Source organism: Apostichopus japonicus, chromosome 15 (genome assembly GCF_037975245.1).
Source record: "Apostichopus japonicus isolate 1M-3 chromosome 15, ASM3797524v1, whole genome shotgun sequence".
NCBI classification, from domain to species: Eukaryota; Metazoa; Echinodermata; class Holothuroidea; order Aspidochirotida; family Stichopodidae; genus Apostichopus; species Apostichopus japonicus.
This window is the reverse complement of record NC_092575.1, coordinates 17,043,163-17,069,822: the sequence shown is the minus strand read 5'-3', so window position 1 is coordinate 17,069,822 and position 26,660 is coordinate 17,043,163. Positions and strand designations below refer to the sequence as shown.

General features: G+C 37.1%; 1 protein-coding gene across 1 annotated transcript; it reads right to left on the bottom strand.

Moving 5' to 3' along the window:
* Window positions 1-170: 170 nt before the first annotated feature.
* On the bottom strand, window positions 171-26,660 carry LOC139980960 (protein HIRA-like). The gene is made up of 28 exons (XM_071993030.1): window positions 26,501-26,660; window positions 24,814-24,933; window positions 23,876-23,938; window positions 22,428-22,538; window positions 21,769-21,859; window positions 20,890-20,972; window positions 20,426-20,521; window positions 19,139-19,221; window positions 18,610-18,687; window positions 17,660-17,827; window positions 17,101-17,151; window positions 16,353-16,409; window positions 15,025-15,095; window positions 14,302-14,407; window positions 13,868-14,098; window positions 12,993-13,081; window positions 12,127-12,241; window positions 11,486-11,571; window positions 10,705-10,825; window positions 10,062-10,230; window positions 9,375-9,468; window positions 8,986-9,147; window positions 8,054-8,112; window positions 7,457-7,565; window positions 6,838-6,960; window positions 5,084-5,247; window positions 4,315-4,409; window positions 171-3,670 (listed from the first exon to the last, which is right to left on the bottom strand). The coding sequence occupies exons 2-28, from the start codon at window positions 24,848-24,850 to the stop codon at window positions 3,557-3,559; spliced, it is 2,826 nt and encodes a 941-aa protein (XP_071849131.1). The 5' UTR covers window positions 24,851-24,933; window positions 26,501-26,660; the 3' UTR covers window positions 171-3,556.

Here is a 26,660-nt window from a genome sequence, read left to right as displayed (position 1 = left end):
CTAGGATCGAAACGTCAGGCCAACTTACTTTTACACATTCTCTTACATAGGCTCTCTAGTGGTTAAGCAGTTTGCTAACAGTTTTATTTTATTTTGAACTTAGCTATGTGTGTTAAATTTTGAGTATCCTTCAAGTCTGCTCAAATGAGGATAAAATGACTAATTTGTCAGTCAGTGTCGTCACTTTTATTTACTTTCACAAACATGTACATATAATTTACAAGACTCCTTAGCTAAAAAACACATGGAAAGAAAAAAGGAAACGACATGCTTTGTCTTGGACTACTTTACAACTTTTTGTAAAACATTTTCAATGATCATTTGATGACCAATTAATTCATCATGAAAAAGTGAAGGAAATTGACACAATTGCAGTGAAAGTAGTTAAAAATCACTCCTATTTCACTTATGTTTGCATTACTTCTGAGGAGTTGAAGTATTGATGTGTTTGCTAGACTAAAGCAGGTCCAGCCAATTCGATTGATGAATGTCTGAGAGCCTGGTCGGGCCCTCCGGACAATTACATCGCCATGCCCCAATTTTCGCACTCTTCATCTTTCTTAAAGTATACAATGAAAATAACGATAAGCAAACCTTTATTCCATATCAGGCGCGTAGCCAAGGGGGGGGGGAAGGGGGCAGCCGCCCCCCCTTGAGCATATTTTAAAAAAAAATTTCAATGTTTTTATGATATCGCTAGTATTTTCAAAAGAGAAAATGCTAAGATGCAACTTACAAGGCCTGGGAAGTGCCATTTCCAGCGATCTGGGAGGCATTTTCAGCCAAAATTTTCTTGTACGCTTCGCGCCAACCATGGTGGCGCTACGCTTAGATAGTTTGCAATGCCGAATCTACAGTTTTGCCCCTCTCTTGGCAAATTCCTGGCTATGAGCCTGTCCCATATTGTCCCAGGTGGCCTCCATCAGTTGATCAGACCCCTGACACCACCCCCCCCCCCCCAGTATACTAGCTCATGACAATACTAACTTGTGCCCATTTTCCTACATCTGAACTATGCAAGGCAATGAAAACCTATAAAAGTGTTGTAAGTCTATGCTTAGTCTTGACTTCAGCTTAAAATCATTTGGAAAATGTAAATTTAATCATGATAGTTCACAAAATTTCTTATTAATGTGGCATATATATCAACGTGACTCATGATTGGGAAGTTGGAGTATAACCTTATGTACCAAAACCAAATCTTTCTACATTGCTTGAGACATCAGAACAGATGGATCAAATCCGTACAGTATGTATCACTAGTCCATAACATTCTCAAGCAAAGCCGCTTTCACACAAGCACCATTGTCCTTGGCTGCTACTCCAGACAGGAGTTATGAATGGCAGTATGATATAGTTTCACACCGTTAAGGTCCGTATTCAGACTCCATACTCCATACAGGAGTGATGAATGACAGTATGATATAGTTTCACACTGTTAAGGTCCGTATTCAGACTCCATACTCCACACTAGAGTGATGAATGGTAGTATGATATAGTTTCACACCGTAAAGGTCCGTATTCAGACTCCATACTCCACACAGGAGTGATGAATGACAGTATGATATAGTTTCACACCGTAAAGGTCCGTATTCATACTCCATACTCCACACAAGAGTGATGAATGACAGTATGATATAGTTTTACACTGTTAAGGTCCGTATTCAGACTCCATACTCCACAAAAGAGTGATGAATGACAGTATGATATAGTTTTACACTGTTCAGGTCTGTATTCAGACTCCATACTCCACACAGGAATGATGAATGACAGTATGATATAGTTTCACACCGTTAAGGTCCATATTCATACTCCATACAGGAATGATGAATGACAGTATGATATAGTTTCACACCGTTAAGGTCCGTATTCAGACTCCATACTCCACACAAGATTATGAACGACAGTATGATATAGTTTCACACCGGTAAGGTCCGTATTCAGACTCCATACTCCATACAAGAGTGATGAATGACAGTATGATATAGTTTCACACTGTTAAGGTCTGTATTCATACTCCATACTCCACACAAGAGTGATGAATGACAGTATGATATAGTTTTACACTGTTAAGGTCCGTATTCAGACTCCATACTCCACAAAAGAGTGATGAATGACAGTATGATATAGTTTTACACTGTTAAGGTCCGTATTCAGACTCCATACTCCATACAAGAGTGATGAATGACAGTATGATATAGTTTTACACTGTTAAGGTCCGTATTCAGACTCCATACTCCATACAGGAGTGATGAATGACAGTATGATATAGTTTCACACCGTTAAGGTCCATATTCATACTCCATACAGGAATGATGAATGACAGTATGATATAGTTTCACACCGTTAAGGTCCGTATTCAGACTCCATACTCCACACAAGATTATGAACGACAGTATGATATAGTTTCACACCGGTAAGGTCCGTATTCAGACTCCATACTCCACACAAGAGTGATGAATGACAGTATGATATAGTTTCACACTGTTAAGGTCCGTATTCATACTCCATACTCCACACAAGAGTGATGAATGACAGTATGATATAGTTTTACACTGTTAAGGTCCGTATTCAGACTCCATACTCCACAAAAGAGTGATGAATGACAGTATGATATAGTTTTACACTGTTAAGGTCCGTATTCAGACTCCATACTCCATACAAGAGTGATGAATGACAGTATGATATAGTTTTACACTGTTAAGGTCCGTATTCAGACTCCATACTCCATACAGGAGTGATGAATGACAGTATGATATAGTTTCACACCGTTAAGGTCTGTATTCATACTCCATACTCCATACAAGAGTGATGAATGACAGTATGATATAGTTTTACACCGTTAAGGTCCGTATTCATACTCCATACTCCATACAAGAGTGATGAATGAAAGTATGATATAGTTTCACACCGTTAAGGTCCGTATTCAGACTCCATACTCCATACAAGAGTGATGAATGACAGTATGATATAGTTTCACACCGTTAAGGTCCGTATTCAGACTCCATACTCCATACAGGAGTGATGAATGACAGTATGATATAGTTTCACACTGTTAAGGTCCGTATTCATACTCCATACTCCACACAGGAGTGATGAATGACAGTATGATATAGTTTCACACTGTTAAGGTCCGTATTCAGACTCCATACTCCACACAAGAGTGATAAATGACAGTATGATATAGTTTCACACTGTTAAGGTCCGTATTCAGACTCCATACTCCACACAGATCACTCCAAAGAGTGTCTCCACGATGACAGCTTTGACGAAGATATCGAAGACAACAAAGCCTGTTGAAACTTCTCTGGCATCGGCAACCAAACTAGCAAATACTCCTCGGTAACGTTCTCAAAATGAAATGACTAGCAGCACACAGAGATTCCATCCACAGCTGGGACAGACAATACAGGGTAACAGGGACAGTGTGCATTCTGCCACGACTCTATTACTGTCCTCTCTCCTGGGGCCCAGCAGGGTGGACCTGGTCCTCTCCGATGACTTTTACGATGAAGGAGCACCGCAGAGCTCAATCTATTCGATCGTTATGGAAGTGCTACCTCTCAACCATTTCCATCTGCTCTTGGAATTCAGAGTACAGCCTCTGCAGCTTTAGATTGGATCCGATGATCGGTAGAATGTCTTCCAAAAGATCAAGCTTGGACAACCCCTGACGAAGAGAAGAAAATGGTAGCAGGATATTGTTGCTAGGAAAGTAGGTTTTAGTTGTAAATTATTATTGGAAAAGATATGTCAAGGTTTCTTTGGTTCATATTTGTGTACATTTATTATACCTAAGCTCAGGTCATTTGACATATTTCTATTAAAGATCCTAACTTATACTGTTCCTAGTTAGGCTCACTATCATTTGTGTACTTAGCAGCTAGGGCCATTGTTGGAGCTAGTTAATTCCAAAACATGTATTGACATATATACCTACTTTTGGGTACTAGCAAATATGTATGTACCTACTGAAGCTCATTGGTTTACTCAATGAGGCCCACTGGTGTACCTAGTTAGGTCCTCATCTAGGAACAGTATTCAATTGGGGCACCTAGTCAGGAATATCTCTGTACCTACTCACATTCTTTACAGAAGCCTTAACCGTATGAACACAAGTAAATATAAAATAACACAGTGCTGGACATCAATCAAGCCTATCGCACTTGTGAAGTATGGATGTTTAATTGCATGGAAAAAAAATCATGTAATAAATTACCATGGTAACATAAAGATAAAGTAAATATCTTTGAAGAAGTTCCTAGTTTTTGAAATAGTGACCCCTTGAAGGTAACATTCTAAGGTCAAACTTACAAGTACAGTGGCCTGCCACTGAATACTCTCATCATCAGATCTTGGGACTGGACCCAACAGATCTTGGCACAACTCTCTTAGCCTGTTCTCCAAAACTGAGAAAAATAAAACATTGCGTATAAGATAAACATCAACGGCTGAATTTAAAGTCAACATTTCAGTATAATCTTGGTGGTATCACACTTAACCATTAATGGAAAGAATGAGTAGCTTTTATTACACATTGCAGACCGAATGCATCTTAATTTTTTTTTTTATGATTGATTGATTGATTGGTAATATCTTGTTCATAATACTCTAAATAATATTTTTCTTCTTCCAATACATGATTAAAAGTAATGAAACTGAGATTACATCAGTTATTCTGTTTTGACTCCTACAAACTTTATTGAACATTATGCTCAAATTCTTACATGCTGTTTCTGAGTTCTGTCACAACATTAGTTTACTGCTAATTGTCTTACTACCAGCATTGCAGACTAATGTAAAGATAGATTGGTTAAAAGGAAAGCTATTTATGCGCTTGTTTTCTGTCACTCTCGAACATCAAAGTCACACCAGGCATGTTGAGATTAAGGCAAATGTTTATGATCATAAAAAAAAATAAAGAGCATTACATTAAATTAGTGGGACACAGAATTTTTTTGGGATCAGAAGGCCAAACTTCTCGTACTGAGAGAGCATCTCAAGAAATGCTAAAGAAATTTGTGAGAGGTTTGAGGGTCCGGGTCATAATGGTTCCTTTTTATTTGCAAAAATAAAATCCTACCTTCTTGCACAAGATATCTGGAGTAAGTCAAAAGCCAAAATTTATATTCTTTGGATGATTTTAAGGTGATTGCTGTGGCGAGTTGAGTTTCGAGATGTCCCAGGGTGGACTGCTTTTGAAGGGATGGATACGTCTGGAAAATATTCTTGGCTTGAATGCCAGATCTGTGAGAAGAAGCAGACTAGTGTATACTACTTTGACAGACTTACACATTTACAGGGATGTGCCCATGCAGGACGACACTGGGCGGCCCCGCCCAGCACTAAAAATTACCACCCAGCACTCTCTTAAAAATCGTGAATCCCGCCCAGCACTATTTTCATCTAAAATCCCGACATTCCTAACAATATATTCAACATAAAGTGGGACTAGCCTATGCCAAAATCATAATGCATCAGTTACGCATGCGAGAAACATTACTTACGGCTCTCAATCGGTCCCTTGTAAAATCTCTTTGAAACAAACTAAAAACTTTTACCAGGTACGTAATATATTTCACAAAAAAAAAAATTAAAAAATGTAAATTGTTAGCAAAACTAGAACTTGTGTATGTGCTTAAAAAGCTACACAAGTGCCAGCATTTGGCATCTGAGCACCTTCAAAAATCGAAAAATGTCTCAAAGGGGAGGGGGACACCCCTTAGACCCCTCCCCAGGATGGCGATCAGTATACCCGGCACTCAGGAAATCCTGGGCACATCCCTGCATATATGTATGGCAGGAAAAGCTATTTGATGAACTTCTAAGTGAGTTTACAATGAAACATTCTTTGTGAGAAGGAAAAAAAAAAGATAAAAAATTGCCTTTGAAATATTTCTTTGTGCCAATGATATAATTGTTTCGAAAAACACCTCCCTTGATTGGTCTTCTTGGGTCAATAAACCATAAAAAAGATGATTTATGCAACAAATAAATTTAAATGTTGAAGACCAATAATCAGCACACCTATTAGTCAAGGCTGTATTTCTAATACCACATTTGATTTTGTGAGAAATGACCCTGTAAACAGGTTCATCAGTTAAAGTGACTGGACCTAGTAGTCTACTACACAGACCACCAATTCCTCAGATGCTACACAAAGCTAAATGTTTTAATTGATAATTGATCAATCATTTTAACTTTACTATATAAGGTAGACTACATACTCACATTAAAAATACAAATAGCTCAAAACTAAATGTCTAGGACAGAAAGGAATGCCAAAATATGAAATAGAGAAAAATCGATACCTAAATAAAAGAATGTCAAAAACCGTAAGATCGAAGAGAGTGATAAAAAGTTTAATACACTGCGGGATAAGCTATGATTGATTGTCGGTTTTGTAGCTGCGTAATGGTAGTTTCATCCATCCATGGTGCAGGATTATTACCCTGTTAAGGTACACACATAGGGAATAGTTTGTCGGTCCCAGAATTAAATTAGGCGTCAGGGACTTGCTGGTTGTATGAGTCTTCCCTTTAGCCTGTAAAAATGTGCTTATCACAGGGATTAGCCTAGGGTAAAAAAAAATCACGGACCTTTGCAAAAATTGTGGTATAGGCTCCAGTTTGCGTATGCTACAGTGTGTTAGGATAAAAGTTTTTGTCACCGAGGTAGAAAAGAAATCACGGATATTCTGTGAATTCGCGGAAAACGCTCATGCCTATAATACCTACCATCCTGCTATCCACTCTTCAGTTATCTTTGCCTTAGTGCGGACCACAGAGTAATAGAATAACGATAAGACAACAAAACATTGAAAACTGGTCTCCTTACCTCTGAGACAATCGCTGTAACTGTGAGAGTGGTGCGTCTTGGTTTTGAGGTATTTCAGACGGGTAGCTATTCGAATGGTCTGAACACTGTCTCAAAATGTTAGTTGAGCTATCCAACAGCATCCTTCAAAGAAAAATAAATAAATGAATGAATGAAATGAATAAAAAAACAAACTAAACTTAGTATCATTTTGGCTGGAGATGGTAAAAAATCATTTACATCAAATTTAGTGGTGAAATTATGAAAAAGGAAATATTTTTTTCTATAATACAGAAACTAAAATTTACAGAATGTCAAACCCAGTTCCCTGGTGTATCTTGTCAAAGGGTATTTTCACAAGTCTCTACCAAAGTTGTATCCATATTATACTAGAATAGGAAACCAGCTTTCTCACATATGAATCACAATCACTTAGCATTTTGTAACATTATTTGGCATGTCAAAGTTGTAAAAGAAAATGGGTAACTTCTGACAACAAGTTGTAAGAAGTGACCCCCCCCCCAGCCCCACCAATAAAAACAAAAGGTTGATGTATCTTGGCTTGAAAATGAAGATTTGACCAGTGTTGTTCTGGGCGATAAAGAAATTTTGAGTTGATAAAATTCAGAGTACTACTCACCAGCAGACCATGTTAGGGTTATAGGTGTAGGACTTGCCATTGGAGAGAGTCAGTACAGGCACTCCCATCTCTGTCAGCACAATTCTAGAGAGAGTGGGTTTGTTCACACCTAACAAAAGATATTAAGTAGTTTAGTGTCATTTGAAGGCAAAGCAACATTCCATGTCCCAACCACATCTTTACCCGTATTATTCTGGACTTGGGCGTTAATCAAACTTGCTGGTTACTTTTATGAATGCAATGTGAAAATAACTTCTTCACACTAAATGAAAAGAAGAAAGAAGCTTGCCGAATTGTATTCTCCAGTTTGATGTTGTATATTCATAAACTGAGAGAGAAACATGAAGATTTTTCAGTCACACTAAAAAGTCCAAAAACCACAACTTTATTCCAAGTTTTGTTTCATATTACCCACATTTTCAAGATTTTGCTTGAGACTCAAACTAAGCAAGTCAAGATATAAGGAAAGGATCCAACCCCCTCTCTACTTTTCTCAATTACTATTGGTTCCCTAGGCCTATGAAGTTAGCGTTTTTAGATAGTCTCCTTATAACTATCTCCACAATCCACACCCAAGGCTTATTCATATCAACCTACCTGACATGATTGGCACTAAAGGAACTCCTTTCAATGTTGCAATGCACTTTTGAATGTCCCTGCAAAAATGAAGAAGAATACAAAGGAATCATAAAATGTCCCTAAAGTTAGGACAGTCATGCCTTTGACCAATTTCAGAGTGTTTACAAAACGCTAAAAACACACCTGAAGTAGAATATGTACTAGCTTTGTCAACAACTTAATAATATGTTTCTACCAGATGATGCTGTAGCATTTATGCTATACAAAACATGGACTGGAGTACAGATATCCCTAGAATGTCGTGGCTGTAGCATTTATGCGATACACAAAATATGGAATGGAGTGCAGATATCCCAAGGATGTCATGGCTGTAGCATTTATGCGATACACAAAATATGGACTGGAGTACAGATATCCCAAGGATGTCGTGGCTGTAGCATTTATGCTATACTCAATATGGACTGGAGTACAGATATCTCTAGGATGTCATGGCTGTAGCATTTATGCTATACACAATATGGACTGGAGTACAGATATCCCAAGGTTGTCCTGGTGTAGCATTTATGCTATACACAATATGGACTGAAGTACAGATAGCCCAAGGTTGTCCTGGAGTAGCATTTATGCTATACACAATATGGACTGGAGTACAGATATCTCTAGGATGTCAGTGGCACTGTTCCCCAGAACAGATCTTCTTACTTCAAGTAACAGGTAATATTAAGGATTCACAAAATAAAAAACTATCCCTTTGAACAGTTTTAGACCTCTGGTTGGTTTTTGTTTTGCACAAACTGTTAGTAGCAAACCTGACCTAGAATATCAACCTATCTTATTTCTAGTTTTGTTTATTGACCAGGTGGAGTACATCGCAATGCAACATGTGATATAATTATGTAATTCCGCTTGAACCGGTGCCTACAGACGCCAAATTTATATATAATACTCACCAGACGTACAGACGTCCATTGGTTGTCAGGGCCATGACAAAATGACTGTTGCTATGGAGATGGCTGACTTGTGCTGGCAAGACGATTGGAGGGAGCATTCTCCTTCCAGAGGATGTGAAGCAGTGCAGGGATTTATCTTCACAAGAGACACAAACAGAATGACTGGGAAATAGAACAGAATACACAGTTTCTAGTCTGTGGGAATTCGTCACAATTCTGCGGAACCTACGATAACACGACGCATCTGCATTTCCACATGGACATCTCCAATATTTCTAACTAATGTTAGTTTTCTGACTGTATTTACAACATGTTAAAAGAAATTTGCACAAAAAGATGTGGAAAGGTTTCCAGGAACTACCTGGCAAGAGAATCCTCTAGAATCATACCTGTTTCCTGTTGCAGATAGTCCTTTCGACTGTAGAATGGTCTCCCAAGATACTTCACCTTTGTCCATGCACTTGATCTTGTGGAGCGTCGTACCTTAAACAACAGATTAGAAATTAAAATAATTAAAATAAAAAATAATGTACCTAAAGATCAAATAATGAAATTATCGTCCAAACCAACCAAGGTAAAATTTGATTTCTGTACCATTGCTACTGAATAGCACAAACTGAATTGGAGAGAACTGGTAAGGAAGTGAAAGGACACTTGTAGTTCAGAATACAAGTCAGAAGTGATGTATATGGTAAAAATTATAGGTCTGTTACAAGCACTGTTAAGTACATGCAGCTACACCGACATATAAGGCAGTGGAAACCTCCTTGTAAAGAGGGAAGGGGGAGGGGGAAGAGGGAAGGGAAGAGAAGGGGGATAGAGTAAGAAGAAATGAAGAGTTTGTGGGCCTGTGGGGATAATTACACTTATAGAATGGATATCATTAGAATTTGTATATGTCTTGAGTACTGCACAACATAGAATTGGAAACCTTCAAGTTTGATTGTAAAACCTACATAATATAATATTCTGTTAGTCCTTTCTCTCAATCTCCCTATCTCTTACTCTCTCTCAAAGCCAGAACATACACCAGAAAACACTGCAATGTTACAATGTTTACAGTTCTTAACACAAACCTGCCACAACGACATCATTTTCGATTTCCACAGTTTCTTGGTTAGCTTCGGATCTGTCGGACGATGTGAACTTCACAGAGAAAGATTTCTGAGACTCTGGGATGGGTAGGTGGACCTGCGAAGAGCTCGATGACTTTGGTGCTTGTGCAAGGCGTTCTGAAACAGGTAGCTGCAGGAGAGAGAGAGTGATGGTTGGAGAGGATTAAGATGGGGGGAAAGGATTAAGATGGGGGGGGAAAAGTAAGATGGGGGGCAAGTCAAATCCGATAGAAACTTACTTGTGCATGAATGTAGAATGTTGTTTGTACAGTAACTGTCAGGCCTACACTCAATGCAAACTCTAAACAGTTGAAGTAAAGCTGCATTCTTTGCAGCATTGTGAATTTGTGTCACTTTGACCAAGTCATTTGATATTTTCATAGGTTAAGGTGGTACCATGATAGTTGTCTGTAGAAAGGACTGAGTGCTCTTAAACTAGATCTAAAAATCTAGGGGGCAAAAAAAAAATTGCAAAAAATCTCAAAATTTGAAAATTGCAGGGATCTGACATCTATTTGTAACTTTATATCCTTTTAATCTCCACCATCAGGATGCAGTAATGTATGAAGAGAAGGGTGAAGAGGAGGTGTAGCTTAACACTCACAGGGGTAGATGCCAGTAAGGGGGTACTTGTCAGCTGAACCCTTCTCGTGTACTCTTTTCGAGGTTTCTTTGTCGAGTGGGAGGACGAAGACGCATCCTTCCTCTTGTGAGATCCCGGCTCTCTGCAAAAATGAGACGGAAATCATTTGTTCCTCGATCATTCATTTCGAAAATCATTGCTGTTAAGTTCAAGTTAAAGAGTTTTTTTATTTCTCATATGCAAAACTTAAGAAAAAATGAAATGTTCAAGTGAGAACAAAATGATATCATAATTTATGGAGTTGTAGGATACCATAAAAAAACAAATCATAAATAAAAACAAATAAGTTTAACAATGCTAGTGAACATGCAGAAGGAGAATAAAATATATATAAAGACAATTTGGATGAAGAAAAAAAAAAAAAACTAGTTTTCATTTACGCTTAAGGTGGTACCATAGTTGTCTGTAGAAAGGACTGAGGGCTTTTAAACTAGATCTAAAAATATCAACAACAAAAAAGTGGAAAATATCTCAAAATTATGAAAATTTCAGCGATCTGACATCTATAGTAATTTTCTGTACATTTAATCTCCACAATTACCATCACAAACCGACACACTCTCTTTGTGATGCACTTTTACTTACATGTCAAACTTGAATAGATTCCCTCAATGCCAGATATCAAAACCTGATTGAACCATTTGTGCAAGCAGATATTGAGGTTTATTTGATCGGCGATAGCACACTCACTGATTGTGAGTGAATATAAAACTTGATGTTTTACCCTCCCACATCAACTCACCTTGGAGCAATGTCTGTAATCTTCTTCTCTTTCTCGGTCTGCTGTTTGGTTTTATCCGTCAACCTGGAATCCAATCTTGATTTCGGCTGAAAAGCGACAAGAGATGTCCCGACTGATAAAAACAGCGGATATGCTCTGGCATTTAAGTTACACCGGCCTGTGGCCCAAAAGTTGGGGATTTAAAATATAACAGGATGTGTATTTCTACTTCTTAATGAAGAATGAATGGCAAACTGGCTTCATAGAGTGACCTTCGAAGCCATCTCCATGATTTTCCCATAAAAAAAATAATGAAAAAATATTGACTTATTATTCTTTCCATGGCTGGAAAACTTGTTTCAAAGTTTCATGACTTTACCAGGTTTTCCATAACTATGGGAACATTTTAGAATCATTGAATTGATCAAGACAAACGTTGTCCCTCGACAACAGCTAGTTGACTAAGACCTAACCTTGGACACTGGTAAAATTTTTAATATTAGCCTACCTCGGTATTTGTCTTGTCTGTTTCATGACTTTTCCATCACTATGGGAACATAATAGAATCATTGAATTGATCTAGACAAACGTTGTCCCTCAACAACAGCTAGTTGACCAAGTCCTAACCTTGAACACTGGTCACAATTTTAATATTAGCCTACCTCGGTATTTGTCTTGTCCTTGAGTTTGGCGGAGTCAGATACGGTCAGTTCCTCTCTCACAGGCACTGTTTTGAATGGTGATTGGACGGACCCGTTAAATGGGACGGGTGGACCCCTGATGACATAAAAAAGAAAAACACACAACATCAGTACACCCCTGGGCATGTTAGGTATGGAAAACCAGTGAATTTTGCACATGGATCGGAGAATCACCTTTTCATGTTTATATCGCAGGTCAAAATTAATTTTTTTTATTAAACAGGCGCATACAGGATGTAAACTTACTAATGCTCACCTTGTACGCCGCATTTGTAATTCTAACTCACTAAAAATTGTCATTTCTATTCTTTCAATGATTAATTTTCGACAAATAACGAGCATTTTTACAGAATTGACATCGACAAATTGCAGTGTGTGTTTTATATGAATTTTTTTTTGAAATTAATGTTTTATATACAACTACCTGCTACTGTTATTTACACTGATTGTAATTTTGTTGCATGGAAAACTGAAGTGCAATACTTTATATTATGATTGGGGTATTTCTTTTCGACATAAATCAACCATTTTTGCAAAGAATGAGGAAATTATAAAAATTGTTTATCAACAAGATAACATGGATACAGACTCGTCCGTAAACACCAAGAAACTTTGAAATTAATGTTTTACACTCAAACCAAACTAAAAGCAAATCTGCAAAATTTGGCCAAAGAAACCCTAACAACCTTCACCAAAAATTTAGGATTTCTAAACTGGTTACTTGATAATGCCAAACAACAACAACAGCGACACCTCCTAGACCAGTTTTAATTTCCTTATTTCCAACTTCTCTGCTTTGTAAAGTAAAAATACCGTAGAGGACTCACTCATCGAAAGCTTGCGGAGGGATGAAGAGAGGTGTTATCCTCCTACGACCGTCTGCAGTCCTGGTCTCAATCTGCTGACTCTTCACGTCCTTTTGAAAGAGAAAGCAAGACATTCACATTCGAAGGTTGCCCTACTCGATACAATGTCACTACACTCACAACTCACCATCGTTTTACTCTCATGGTTACTCACACCCCACTTTCACGTGAAGCCTTTTGTGTAATGAAAGCATTTTGAAAAGTACACACCCCTTCCACACCCAGTATTCAGCACCCCCCCTCTCTACCCCCTTACCATACATGCTTATCATTCAAAAGTGACAAGAAGCAAGAGAAATTTATTAGAATAAAAGCATTTTGAAAAGAACACACCCCTTCCACACCCAGTATTCACACCCCCCTCTCTACCTCCTTACCATACATGCTTATCAATCAAAATCAATCAAAATTGACAAGAAGCAAGTGAAATTTATTAGAATAAAAAATTGTCACCTATCACAAAAAAAACCAAAAGAACAATAGCCAAACCCTTCTGCGATAAACATGCTATATAATTCATTTTCAATTTTTTCAAATTTGTCTAGCAATGATTTGGGGAGTAAGCACCTATCTAAAAACCAACTTGCTCTCGGCACATCATCCGCATTCTGAGACCCTTGGCCAAAGAAAAGACAAGGTTTAATCTTCGTGTCCACACAAAGAATTTTGTTTTTTTTGGTACAGGGATCTCACCAACATTTATATTACGAAAAAGGAGACAATACATAATTCTTTACCCAACATTCTGTCATCCCCCTAATTTACACCCCCCCCATCTGACCCAGTGTTGTATCCCCTGGCCCCTCTCCAACACTATCACAAGGCCTGATCATTACCACTGGTTCTCCATTGACCACTGGGTTGGTCTTGTTCATCTTGACCGGTGTGGACATCTGAGGATGCTGCTGCATCTGTTGTTTCTTCTTCGCCTGCTGTTCGGCCAGGACCTTCTGTTTCTGCTGGAACTTTAACATCGCCGGACTTTCGATGATCGTATTGGCCAGAGACGCCTGCTGGGAGTTTGCTGCTATCACACCTTTGCCGTACATCTTCTCCAGTAATTTACGCTGCAGAAGTTGGAATTTGTATTTTATTATTATTTAATTTTACGGCAGAGCTGTTTGACTATTACGAATAAACCATCGATGCTATGATATTTTGTTGGATAGAAGGCAAAGAACAAGATAGTTCTACTTTCTCAATGTCGCTTGGAAGATGAAAGAGTTCCTTAAGTGACACGTAACAAAAATGTATGGTAATAAGACCTCACCGATTCTTCGTTTGAGAGACAGAGACCGGCTTCTGATTCAGTAAATTGGAAATAACAAACAGTACCGTCCCAAGATGAGGCCATAAGCCCTCGACCACTGCTGGACCTGGGGAAAGACAGAAGGACGATACATAATGTAGGAAATGATAAAAAACCATTGTATTAAATCTGACAATGATTATGTACAATGGAAGAACCTATGAAGAGGATGTAAAATAAATCTTATAATTGATGGAAAGGATGTTATTAAGATGATTGCACGATGGTAATTTAGAAATGACCCCGCAAAAAAAAGGGGGTTAAGGGGGTGTTATGATATTACATACTTGTAAGTATATATAATTCACAGAAAACTTACCAGGATATTATTAACAATATTTTCTTAACCCTTCCACGTTTTTTATTTTTTGTTTCTATATCAGTTTTTCGTCCATCAATTCCTACATTTTTAATAAGAAAGCCAAAAATATTTTAAAAATATTTAAAAAAATACACCTCGTTGTTGCATTCCGGATTTGACCCATTTTATGGTTTGGATGAGATCCTCTGTTAAGAGGTCCACTCAGTTGCTTCTTGCTTCTGGAACACTCAGGTATATAGATATTAACCATTGCCACCAAATATAACAAGGTTGTACAGTTATAAATATATAACTTGAGCACAGGACTTGGCTTCAAATAAACCATACTATAAATATAATTTATATTTTATATTAATTCATACCAGCTCAGATCCATTACAGAATGGTTGAACAGATCATGCAGCACAACCAGGGGTCTCTTCAAAGCCGTCATCTGTAAAAAAAATCATGGTAATCAGCACAAGAAACAAAACTTAATCATTTGCAAGGTAAACAAGAGAGTAATCATATACTACACTGAATATTGAATTGACAATTGAGGATTGGCCATACTAAAAACTTTGAGCAAGTATAATGATCCTATGCTTCTCAACCACTTAAAATTGTTTTACAATTAAAATTTGTAAAGCATTTATATTTGTGTCTAAATGTGTATTATATTTATATTGCCTACGTAGGTCCTCACATGTTATCATTTTTGTAACCAATTCCATATCTTCTGCCTTGTTAGTAACAAGGCAGAAGATAAGTTGTTACTCTGTAATACAGTAGCTGGGCAGAGTGCGGCAGGCTTAAAGAGTCTGTAATACAGTCACACGGCAGAGTGCAACAGGATTAAAGAGCCTGTAATACAGTCGCAGGGCAGAGTGCAACAGGCTTAAAGAATCTGTAATACAGTTGCAGGGCAGAATGTGACATGCTTAAAGAGCCTGTAATACAGTAGCTGGGCTGAGTGCGGCAGGCTTAAGGAGTCTGTAATACAGTCATAGGGCAGAGAGCTCCAGGCTGAAGGAGCCTGTAATACAGTCGCAGGGCAGAGTGCGGCAGGCTTAAGGAGTCTGTAATGCACAAAATTACCAAGTTTTGACTGAAATTTGTATTTTTTCAACCAATCTTGAACCCAACCTCTTCATTCAGGACATTTACTTTAAATTTTGTTTCTGTATTACACCACAGCCTGTGTCTTTACTGAAAGGGATTGAGAAATACAGGACTTTGTAGGGAGGGCCCTAGGGGAAATGTCTCCTACCACAACTCCCCCTCCCCTGAATATAAAGATTCTCCAAAAGGTTACATCCAGTATTCCAAACATTATTAATAATCTTAACAAACTTGGTAATAACTGCATATGAATAATTTCCAATATTGAGGTTCTACAGTAAAAAAAATAACATTATTCACCAAGAACTGACGCATGCCTTGCATAAAGTAATTGCCTTTGCAAATGCCTTTGTAAATGCCTTTCATAATGTAATTGTGCTTCTCTTAGACAACCAAACATCACATAGAAATTCATTGCATAAGACATTTATTTCACAATGTTTCTACAGTGAGCACACATATATATAGTGTAACATAACAACAAACGAAGCATACTACAGGACATGTAAAAAAACTCATAGACTAATGAAATGACGAAACAACATTAATAGGAAAAATTTCACGTTCGAAAACAAAACTGAAAACTCACCCAGACGGACACGGATTTGTCTTTACTGCCAATTGCACACATGGTGTAGTTCTGGGTCTGCAAGAACATGACAAATACCACTCAGATATAATTGGCTATTGCAATTTTTGCTCATTGCAATTTTTACCATGTAGCAACATGGGGAAATTCGGTCTTTGTAATAGAGCAATACAAATTTGGAATGACTAACAAAAAATTTGAAGTCTATAACTTCAAATCCCACATTCACCAGACATTTGAAAAAGGAATTGATTAACTCGTACTAGTATGATATAATCTATTCACGTATCCATCTCAGCATCATTAGGATATTATTACTGTATATTTAATCCTTACGTATATTCTGTATTATAAATAGTTGTACATTTTGCTTTTCTTTTCTCCCAGGGAGTCTCCTACCTTGTTAAATCTTTTTAAGACTTCATAGGAGACTTCCTTTCCCATTGTACACAATTGGCGATAAAAACAAATAAATAAATTTAAATATTGTTTGTTTAGCTTAGTGTTTGCAACAATTTACCAGAGTGTTAATCAAGACGAACATGATCTACTATTGGTGATTCTGTAATGTGTTGAAAATATTTGATCCGATAGTACAACACCTTTTTTTCCGTCTATTTTGTCACACTGGCCTTCTTTCGCATGGGGGTTCAGACGAGCCCCTGTTCAACCCTTGCAATATACCCTATATACCCATAGCTTAACAAGCAATGTTTTAATTATTAATTATTAACAACTTAATGTTTACCTTAGATGAACCTTTCTTCAGAGACTTTGTGTAAATGTTGGAGCTGAATCTCTGGAAAGAGAAGAAAAGAATGGATTGTGAGAACCAAGGTTGCATTTAGGGAAAGAAATCACTTTAATACAACAATAAAGAGTTTGGCCATTTAACACTTATGTTATCCAACCATTTACCCACTTCACACTAGATTCAAGTTAGGTTGTACAATAACATGTTTTAATATCTAAGTTCTTTTTCCATACACTTTTTGTACAAGTTATTGCATTCCTCAGTGAATTGATGGCAACATTGATTTCTTGCCTGAAAAGCTATCTTATACTAAGAAAATCAAGAATAAAAGCAGTTGATCATGTGTGACATCTCTATTTATTCTGGTCCAAACTTGTGCTTTGTGATTCCTCCACCCCCCTCCATCCTCCCCCTAACCCCTCTAACTCTTTAAAATATACTCCACCTGTTGCTTCTCTCATATTTACATATCTGAACTTCCCCTTTCTATGTTTCCCGATTACAGAGGCACAAGACCGTAGGCATTTCCATATAGAATCTTACAATAACTTACAACACATGTGACAGCCTTCCTATGTCCAACAAAGTCCATGTTGGTACTCCATCCTTCTCGTTCAACTATCTGGGCTGTAGGACCACGGTTGTTCATGGCGTGAGCTGAAACTAAATAGCTTCCATCGGGCGACCAGCTGAGCCGAAGAACATATGTGGTTCCCCCACACTGCCAAAAACAAAAAAAAATTGTTTAAAAAAAGTTGTTTTTATTACTGAAAAAATGCAAAACATTCCTCCTTCATATGAATATATCAATGTAATTTTGATTGAACAAGTTAAATGCAGAAAAAGAATTCCTTGTTTATATTTTTAAGGCAAAGAAGATCTTTAAATTAAGCATACTTAAAACCTACCTAAAACTTTCTCGAAAGGAAACTTTCCAAAACACAATTAACCACGGTTGTAGATATGTAACAAAGATTGAGGCAGTCACTGTTTTGGACTTCACCTCTTTGTACAAGATGCAAACTTTGAATAAGAAGAAACATTTGAGTCTGCAGATCACCTGTTATTTATAGGTAGAGATGGCTTTTTCCTTACTTATGGTCATGGAACTGAGAATCTGAAGTTTTGCAGACTATATTCCCTCCAGCCTATATTCCACTTGAAACTACAAGCAACTACTTAAGAACAAAGCTAACTGGGAGGTTAAGAAGTCTAAGAACTCACCACTAACCATAGCATTGACAACAGTTATAACATTTAATCAGTCCAGACAGTGGTTTGAATATAAACTCTGTTAGTAGAGCAGTTATATTTAAAGACAATGAAGATAGTACAGTGTATAATTCCCATATTTTGAACTTTTATAAGTCTTTTTGTTATTCTGGTATATCTGGTCTTTACCCCATTTGCCAACATCTAACTTCCATACTTTTTAAATTTTGTTGTTGTCATTCTCTCAATTATAAAAATTAGTTAATAAAAGAAACTAATTTGTTTGTTTACCTCATGAAAAGGTTTAAAAATACCAGTTTCTTCTTTCCAGTCTAACGTTCTCCAAACTCTGAGACTCTTATCGTCACCCTGGAAACGAAGAGATGAAAGACCGAAACATAAGCATTGCATAACAGCAGGGATACAAACAAAATTCATACATTTTGATAAAAGAGGTTGAAATATTATTCAATAAAGTGAAGTTCAACTCTGAAAACTTTTTACCATGCACGTAGAACAATTTTTTATATTACAATATACAAACTATTACTAATATTATTATTAAAACTTTATTTTAAAAGGGTTAACTCCTTTAGCTGGAAATAATCTTCCACTACGCCCTCAGATACTACCAAAAATATCTAATAAAAATCAAACATATATAAAAATTACAAGCTTTATGAAATACATGAAAGTGAAAAACTTAAAAGTTGTATATTGTAAACTGAAATTCAACTAAATTATAGATGTGTAAGAACATTTGAGATTCCTTATAGAGTAATCCAATATAAAACCCTTAAAAATACAAAGTACATCTGACCTGTGAAGCAAGATATTTGCCAATTGGATCCCAAGATACACCTTTCACCATTCCTGAATGTCCACGTAAAACTGATATGGTCTCTAATCAAATGGAAAAAAAGAATGCCCCCCCAAAAATATTAGCTCTATGACACAATAGTCACTTACTGAGGGTTCCAGCACATTGAAACCTAAGAAAGTTTAAAAGGTAATAATGTTACAGTAATGTTCTATTAGTAAGAAAACTTGTTGGGAAGAAGCACTGGAGGTAAACACTGAAGGAGGAGACCATAGTTTGTACCTAATCCATCTCCTGCTCCCAATCAAAACAAGAAGTTCAACTGGCTGGATGTGATATCTCGCATAATTACTAGTGCAACAATTGGCATCACCTGGCAATACAATACATTGTCATCTTGACTATGCCCTGACCAGGTGGTGTTTCTTTTGTGTACACTCTAGCTATCTCAAGAGCATGCTACCCTGTACCTTTGTATAGTGAATAGAGGGATTAGGGTTTATCTAAATCGTCCTACATCTCTGGACATTAATCCCCATCATCAACAACCAGGGTTGACTAAAAGTAAAAGTTACTTGTCAAACTTTCTAAAATAAACAGTTGACAGATTGACTTATTCTGTCATTATTACAAATTAATTAAATTCTACCATTCTAATGTGACACCCGCTCTTGGTAAATACTTTAAAGAAATTGTCTGGTGGAAAGATTTTGATACATTGTCCTCATAGTTCTTATTTTTCTCTTTCTAACCATGTGAACATTGTCCCAATTTGACATTTTCTTCGTGTAGAAATCTGGTTTTCAAATTCACCAGTTTCTCACCAAAAGCACCGTTTGTTCGAACGCATCAATTTGGCTTATATGCAAATCGAGCGACTTGAAGTTAGCACTCCCATTTCCGCAGCAAATACACTCTCGTGTGTACACGCATTGGTGATCGACTATTATATATTACAATTTTGTATTTTTCTCTTTTTCAATTTGGTAAAGTTTCATAAATTACATCTTGTAACAGCAGAGTGATTGACATCACAATGACAAATGAGACTGAAATTTACATATCATGTTATTTGAAGATAGACAATGGCAGTATTCTACAACAAAATATTGCACTCTCATGAAACGATGAATTGAGGATATATCGACTTCCCTAAGCAACAACACAAACTGCATGACATTTGGATGACAAATAAATATAAACGAAAATGATAAAACTGGAAAAATATGTCATGATAACAAAATCAAACAACTTTTGCATATAAATGTGAAATGTTTGGCTATTAACCTGGGAATTTGAGAGCATTCCAAATAATGATATTGTTATCAATGCTGCAAGTTGCAAGCCAAGCATCATGTGGAGACCAAGCAAGATCCAAAACATCTGTGAAAGGATTAAACACATAAATTAATATAAGAAAATGTTGGAATTTGTTACTGGTCAAAGCATTGCAATTTTAGTGTAACATGAATAAGGTTGAATGTAGAATACAATACCTTTGTTCCACATCTAAAAGCTACAGCAACTGACAAGCTTTAGGCCAGGGTTTTCTCAATTAATTTTCTCTGAGTAACAAGCCCAGGGAACAACAATGATGGAGCAAAGGTTCAGGCAGAATCAAAATCTCACTAAACCTTGATTGGTGTGTGAGCAGATTTAAACTCATGTAAATTATTATGTAAGGAAGGGGGGGGGTTAGTTAATGGAGGTGTGGGAGGGGCTACAGTTATTTACATTAATTTCTTACTTACCTCCTGAATGAGATCTCAGTGTGTATGAACAACGCCACTGCTCCATGTTAACCTTTCCAGAACCAAACACTGTACTCGTTCCACTGCAAGCCAAAGTGAAAGAAAACATTAAAATTAGGTTTTATTTTTGTTTTGCCATTTACCAACACAACCTTACATTTGCTCTGGTGCAAAAGCTTAACAAATAAGTCACCAACTTTGCCCATGAGAACCCGCCGCCTAACTTTGGATAATTACCACCCGTGCAATTGTTTACCTTTACCACTTCGTCAAGAAACCACCCGATCCTCTGCGTTGCTTCTCACTTGTATATGACAGACAAACAACCACCACTTCCTTCTCAATCTTTCTTGAAAAAAAAAACTTCCCATTTCTTCCTTACCTTGAGAATGACACTTCCCACCACCGCCCTCCCCCCCCCCCTCCTCCATCCCCATATTCAATACATCACTGTGTACACTTTACGATCATGGATTCCTCCACTGTAATGACACAGGTCATACTTCATCTTTACTTAACTTTTCAACTTAAAACACTTCTATCATGCCTTTCATATTGTACAATTTCAACCTTTCCCATTGAAGGTAATATCACAAATTTCCAACAATGCTTCCGTTTGAGCAGTATTTATCATATAAAACCTTACGGTATTAAACAGGTCAGTTTAACAATGAGTAAAGCTTTCCATTGAAATTGGTAAAACTCCATGGCTGGACAATGATAGCAGATATCCTGAGTGTGTTGACACAATAACTACATTCGCTTTTGCTTTTCATGGTTTACCAACATCCAGACTGCATCACTTGCAAGGTCCAAACTGTATATAGGATGATATCATATATATATATATACTTATTCTACCACAGAAGGTAGTCTCACCTGACTTTCTGCCAAATCATGACCAGTTTATCGTCAGAACCGGAGGCCAGGTAGTATCCGTTATTAGACCATCGGACACAATTCACACAGGCTGCACGGTATAATGATATGGAGGAATAAAAATTACATTGACATTTTGTGATTCAGGGGAAAGAAATAAACACTTCACTATTTGTAGTACACTGAATTTTTCAGACATAAAAAGGTTCTCTTATTTACAAAGCTACAGGTACTTAAGTAAAATTTCTGCTATGTGTGTAGGTAAGTCAGTGTCACAACAACTTAACAATCTGGTACATGGATTGTTTTGTAGTATTGTTTGTGATATAAGGTTAAAGGAGGACAGAAACCATCTTAAGCTTTATATGACAGAGATCTTTGTGAAGAACAACTCCCCCAATCAGCAAAGAAAACATCTTTATTTTTCACTTCATATTTTGATATAAGATGGATTGTTTGCAGTGCTGACCCTGGAACCAATGCCTTCATCAGTTCATGTAACAGCTTCAACATTCCAGATTCAGCATTATAAAGAATAAGCTGAGAAAAACAGAATTGTGCAAGTATGGAAATGGTTGGGGGGGGGGGGTAACCATGCTCTGTATTTTGAGGACCTTCAACCAAGTTAGCCCTGCCATCAATCACAAGTTGAATCTTACCCAGGTGATTATCCATGTGACATAGAACCTTTGGAATATTTTCGTTCTTCTCTGCTTCCTCATCCTTGACTGGTGCCATGTTCCAAATTATGATTTTACCCGACTCGTCTCCTACAAAAAAAAAATATATAAACATAATAATACTGTTAGCTATGATAAAATTGGTAGATTCCAAAGTGGATGGGGAGGATGGAGGGGGGGGGGAGAGGAGGCCAAGGGATTTCAATGGCCCCAACATTGGAGGATAGACATTATGATCCATAAGTTTCAAGAAAAGTGTGTAGACTGTCAGACGAGTATTTTATGAGAAATGCAAAGCATGCTGGGAAATTTATAAGTCTTAAAGAGGATGTTTTATGCTTTCCAACATATACTTATTCAAAAAGAATCATTTTTCATCTTCTGGTCCTTGGGGTATGAATGCAGTTGATATTAAATACTCTCATGTTTGCAAACAAGTGACTTATCAACACAAATGAGATTGGTTTGCTGTATTCAAGCTAGGATCACACCAAACAAAAATGTTCAATTTTTTTAAACAATATGGCGTGTGGCTTTAGAAAAGCAACTTTTTAAAAATATTTTCCTTAACATACCTTTCTATATAGTTACATAAATATCAACAATGACAGCTAGGTCTAGATCGTTCTGATTAAAAATAAGTCATAATTTGTACAATTCAGCAATGTGTTGGACTCTTGGTATAATCCCTAAATAGTGAGAGCTTTTCCTGATGTAGCTAACATTTGCTAAAGTCTCACGCAATATAGTTCGTATCTCATGTATAAATATGTGACAAGTGAGAAAGACTTGGCACCGTTAAACAGATAGTTAGAACTGGACACCTTTATTAACCCTATGCATTCTTTTACTAGACTATACCTTGTCCTCCTACATAAATGTCAATAATGACAGCTAGGTCTAGATTTTTCTGATTACAAAGTAAGTCATAATTTGTACAATTCAGCAACGTGTTGGACTCTTGGTATAATTCCTACATAGTGAGAGCTTTTCCTGATGTAGCTAACGTTTGCTAAAGTCTCACGCAATATAGTTCGTATCTCATGTATAAATATGTGACAAGTGAGAAAGACTTGGCACCGTTAAACAGATAGTTAGAACTCGACACCTTTATTAACCCTATGCATTCTTTTACTAGACTATACCTTGTCCTCCTACATAAATGTCAATAATGACAGCTAGGTCTAGATTTTTCTGATTACAAAGTAAGTCATAATTTGTACAATTCAGCAATGTGTTGGACTCTTGGTATAATTCCTACATAGTGAGAGCTTTTCCTGATGAAGCTAACATTTGCTTAAGTCTCACGCAATATAGTTCGTATCTCATGTATAAATATGTGACAAGTGAGAAAAACTTGGCACCGTTAAACAGATAGTTAGAACTTGAAACCTTTATTATCCCTATGCATTCTTTTACTACTATACCTTGTCCTCCTGTGGCGAATCTGGTTTCATCCGGATGAATGTCAATGGCAAAGATCGGCTTTCCTAGACGGGGCGAAGAATCAACAAATGTCTGATCAAAAGCTCTTGATCACTAAAACAAGATCAGACTTCTCTGATCTTGTAAGATCAACAAATTTAGGACAGTGTTTCTCTGATATGACCTTTCCTTCCACAAAAAATGAAGAAATCAGTCAATGAGACATTAAAGTTGGCTCCAAAGTGCTAAATATGCACAAATCCCCATATTTTTCCCACAACTTAAGAGATATTCTGTGACACTTTGGTTAGTATTTACATTTTATGTTTCACAGCTTTTTGCGTTTACATTATCTTCTCCTCCAAAAAAGGAACGCTTACACAATTTTTTTGCTCGTTCTTTTCTCGGCATTAGCATTTTATCAAGTCTTAAACTAACGTAACACAGGGCATGAATTATACTTAATGGTCAAGTGTATGGGATTATGATAAACTGCCTGATCACATAGAAGAATTTTAAAGTGGGAAACTAGACAAAACTGAATTTCACTCTAGTCTTATGAAATCAACTTGGTTTCACAATGCAGATTTAGTCATTAATACATTAGCACCACATTATTATTGCATCAAATGATGTCATGTGGTCAAGGCAGTGGACTTGTGATATAAGGTTTGCAGGTTCAAGTCCTGGCCAGAGTGTCCTTGGGCAATGCACTTAATCTCCATTGCCTCACTTCACCCAGGCGTATAAACGGAGACCTATGAGATTAATTGTCAGTTGGGCGATGTCTACCTGCTGCCATGTCGAGGGATTGTCTCTATGTTTGACAGGTCACCATTGACTAGGTAATTGTGTGATGCCTCTTGAGCACCCTTATCGGTGGATATGTCTGCGCTATATAAATCCTCAATATCATTATTTCATGTTAAATATGACTTACCATTGTGATTAACCCAACTTGGTTTCAAGAGCTTCATTTTTCAAATTGTTAGCCCACAATTCCTGTGATAGCCACCTTATATTTGGAATTGCCTTACCAGTGGAGAATCCAGCTTATCATCTGATGAGCAAAAGAAGAAACTACCCAGGTTAACTTGTTCTCTTACATGGGAGAACTTTTTTGGCAAGGATTACGATTATCCACTTAAGGTTCATGGAACGATCTCAGTAATCGGTCATGGAATGCAGTCTCAGATATTTGCGTCCAAATATTTTTGAGTCAAAGTCAAAGGAACGTACCGCTATACACTGAGGTTTGTTAAAAATTTTCACAGAAAGCAACGACACAACATTCATGGTCTGTTTTCTGTAAAATCCAGATTAATATTCTCACAGTTTAAGGAATTTGGAACAAAATACGTACCTGACGTGACATGAATCTAAACGTGATATTTGAGGCTAATCATGACAATAATTTCACCTATAAATGTTTGCGCTATATCCTTTCTACATAGCATGGGGGGCTCATAATTGACGCACTTTAGGATTTGATCAATGACATCTATCAAGGAAAAATCCAAATTACTCAACTGTATGTGTTTTTCATATGTGTAGTTCCTCAGAAATGTTCTGATCTCAAAATATTTAAGGTTCTGTGCTTATGCACCGTACAATTGAGCAGAATTTGACCACAAAATGTCTTCCGTGTCAAGTTCTTTCATACCCCTAAATTGACACATTCGTCGATAAGCTAACCGTAGTGTAGGCCTTAGTATACATCCATTGACTTTAGATGCTGTTTGCTATGCTTTGAGCCTCTAAGCTCAGACAGGTCAGGTCCCAGAGAGCAGTGTTATCATATTGAGGTAATGTTGGGTATTTTTAGGGTGTAAGATTTCCAAATGGCCAAAAAACGTGCAAAACTGGGGGAGGGTGTTAAAAGCTTAAAAAATACCACAATTTGGTCAGCAAATACCTCAAATGGATTCAAACTCATGAAATATGTAATTCTGCTTGACTGCAAAAAGTTTAGGTGGCCTGCTGTATCGTTGCTAGTAATAATTTAAGGTGCGTCAATTACGGGGGTGCGTCAATTATGAAGCCTTGACTATACATGCTGGTGAGATACCATTAGAAATACTATCTACACATTCTTGTTTATAATCTGCAATAAAGGCAATTTTACTGTGAAAATCTGAAGATATAATTAAATTTCTAACCAACCACAAAAGCAAAAGCTCTGAACGGAATTAATTTGCAGCAAAGTTAGGTCGATTGAAATTTTAGTTTGTAAGACCTACCCAACTGCAGTAGCCTAGGTCAATATGTTGTAACAGGTAGGAACAAGTGCCTGTGCAACTGATTGCAGTACAACTATTACATATGAACCGTGTCCGGAGATGAACATGACATTTTGGACATGAAATATTACAAGAATATTGATATAGGCCTAGACATAACTGCAGTGTTACTTTCGCCCAACCAATCAGGCCTATCCTACTTCATCTTGCTTGTATGTATAATGCTTATCAGCGTGAATTATCATATGGAGCAGTTACACGAAACACCATAAGTATCACGGAGAACTGTGATACTAATCTGCAGTATAATCTCCAGGGTTCTCTACAGACGTAAAAAGCATTCAGACTTCAGCGTAAAAAATGCATCAGTTTTATTTAAAAACTTACCACTGCTACATGAAGAGAGAACTTCAACTGGACTTCGCAAAATCACGTCATGTTCTTTAGCTTTGGACGCACGCAAAGTGGAGGTGGTCACCAATGTTCAAACAAAAGACCAGCTAGCTACATGTACGGCGCAAAAGGGAGCACAGCGACCCGAGCTTGC

Coding starts and splice junctions, on each gene's coding strand:
- LOC139980960 (XM_071993030.1), bottom strand. CDS start 24,850: ATGAAGCTCTTGAAACCAAGTTGGGTTAATCACAATG. Junction 10,231..10,704: donor CCTTACTGGCATCTACCCCT/GTGAGTGTTAAG, acceptor TCTCTCCTGCAG/CTACCTGTTTCAGAACGCCT. Junction 9,148..9,374: donor CTATCTGCAACAGGAAACAG/GTATGATTCTAG, acceptor TCTATTTCCCAG/TCATTCTGTTTGTGTCTCTT.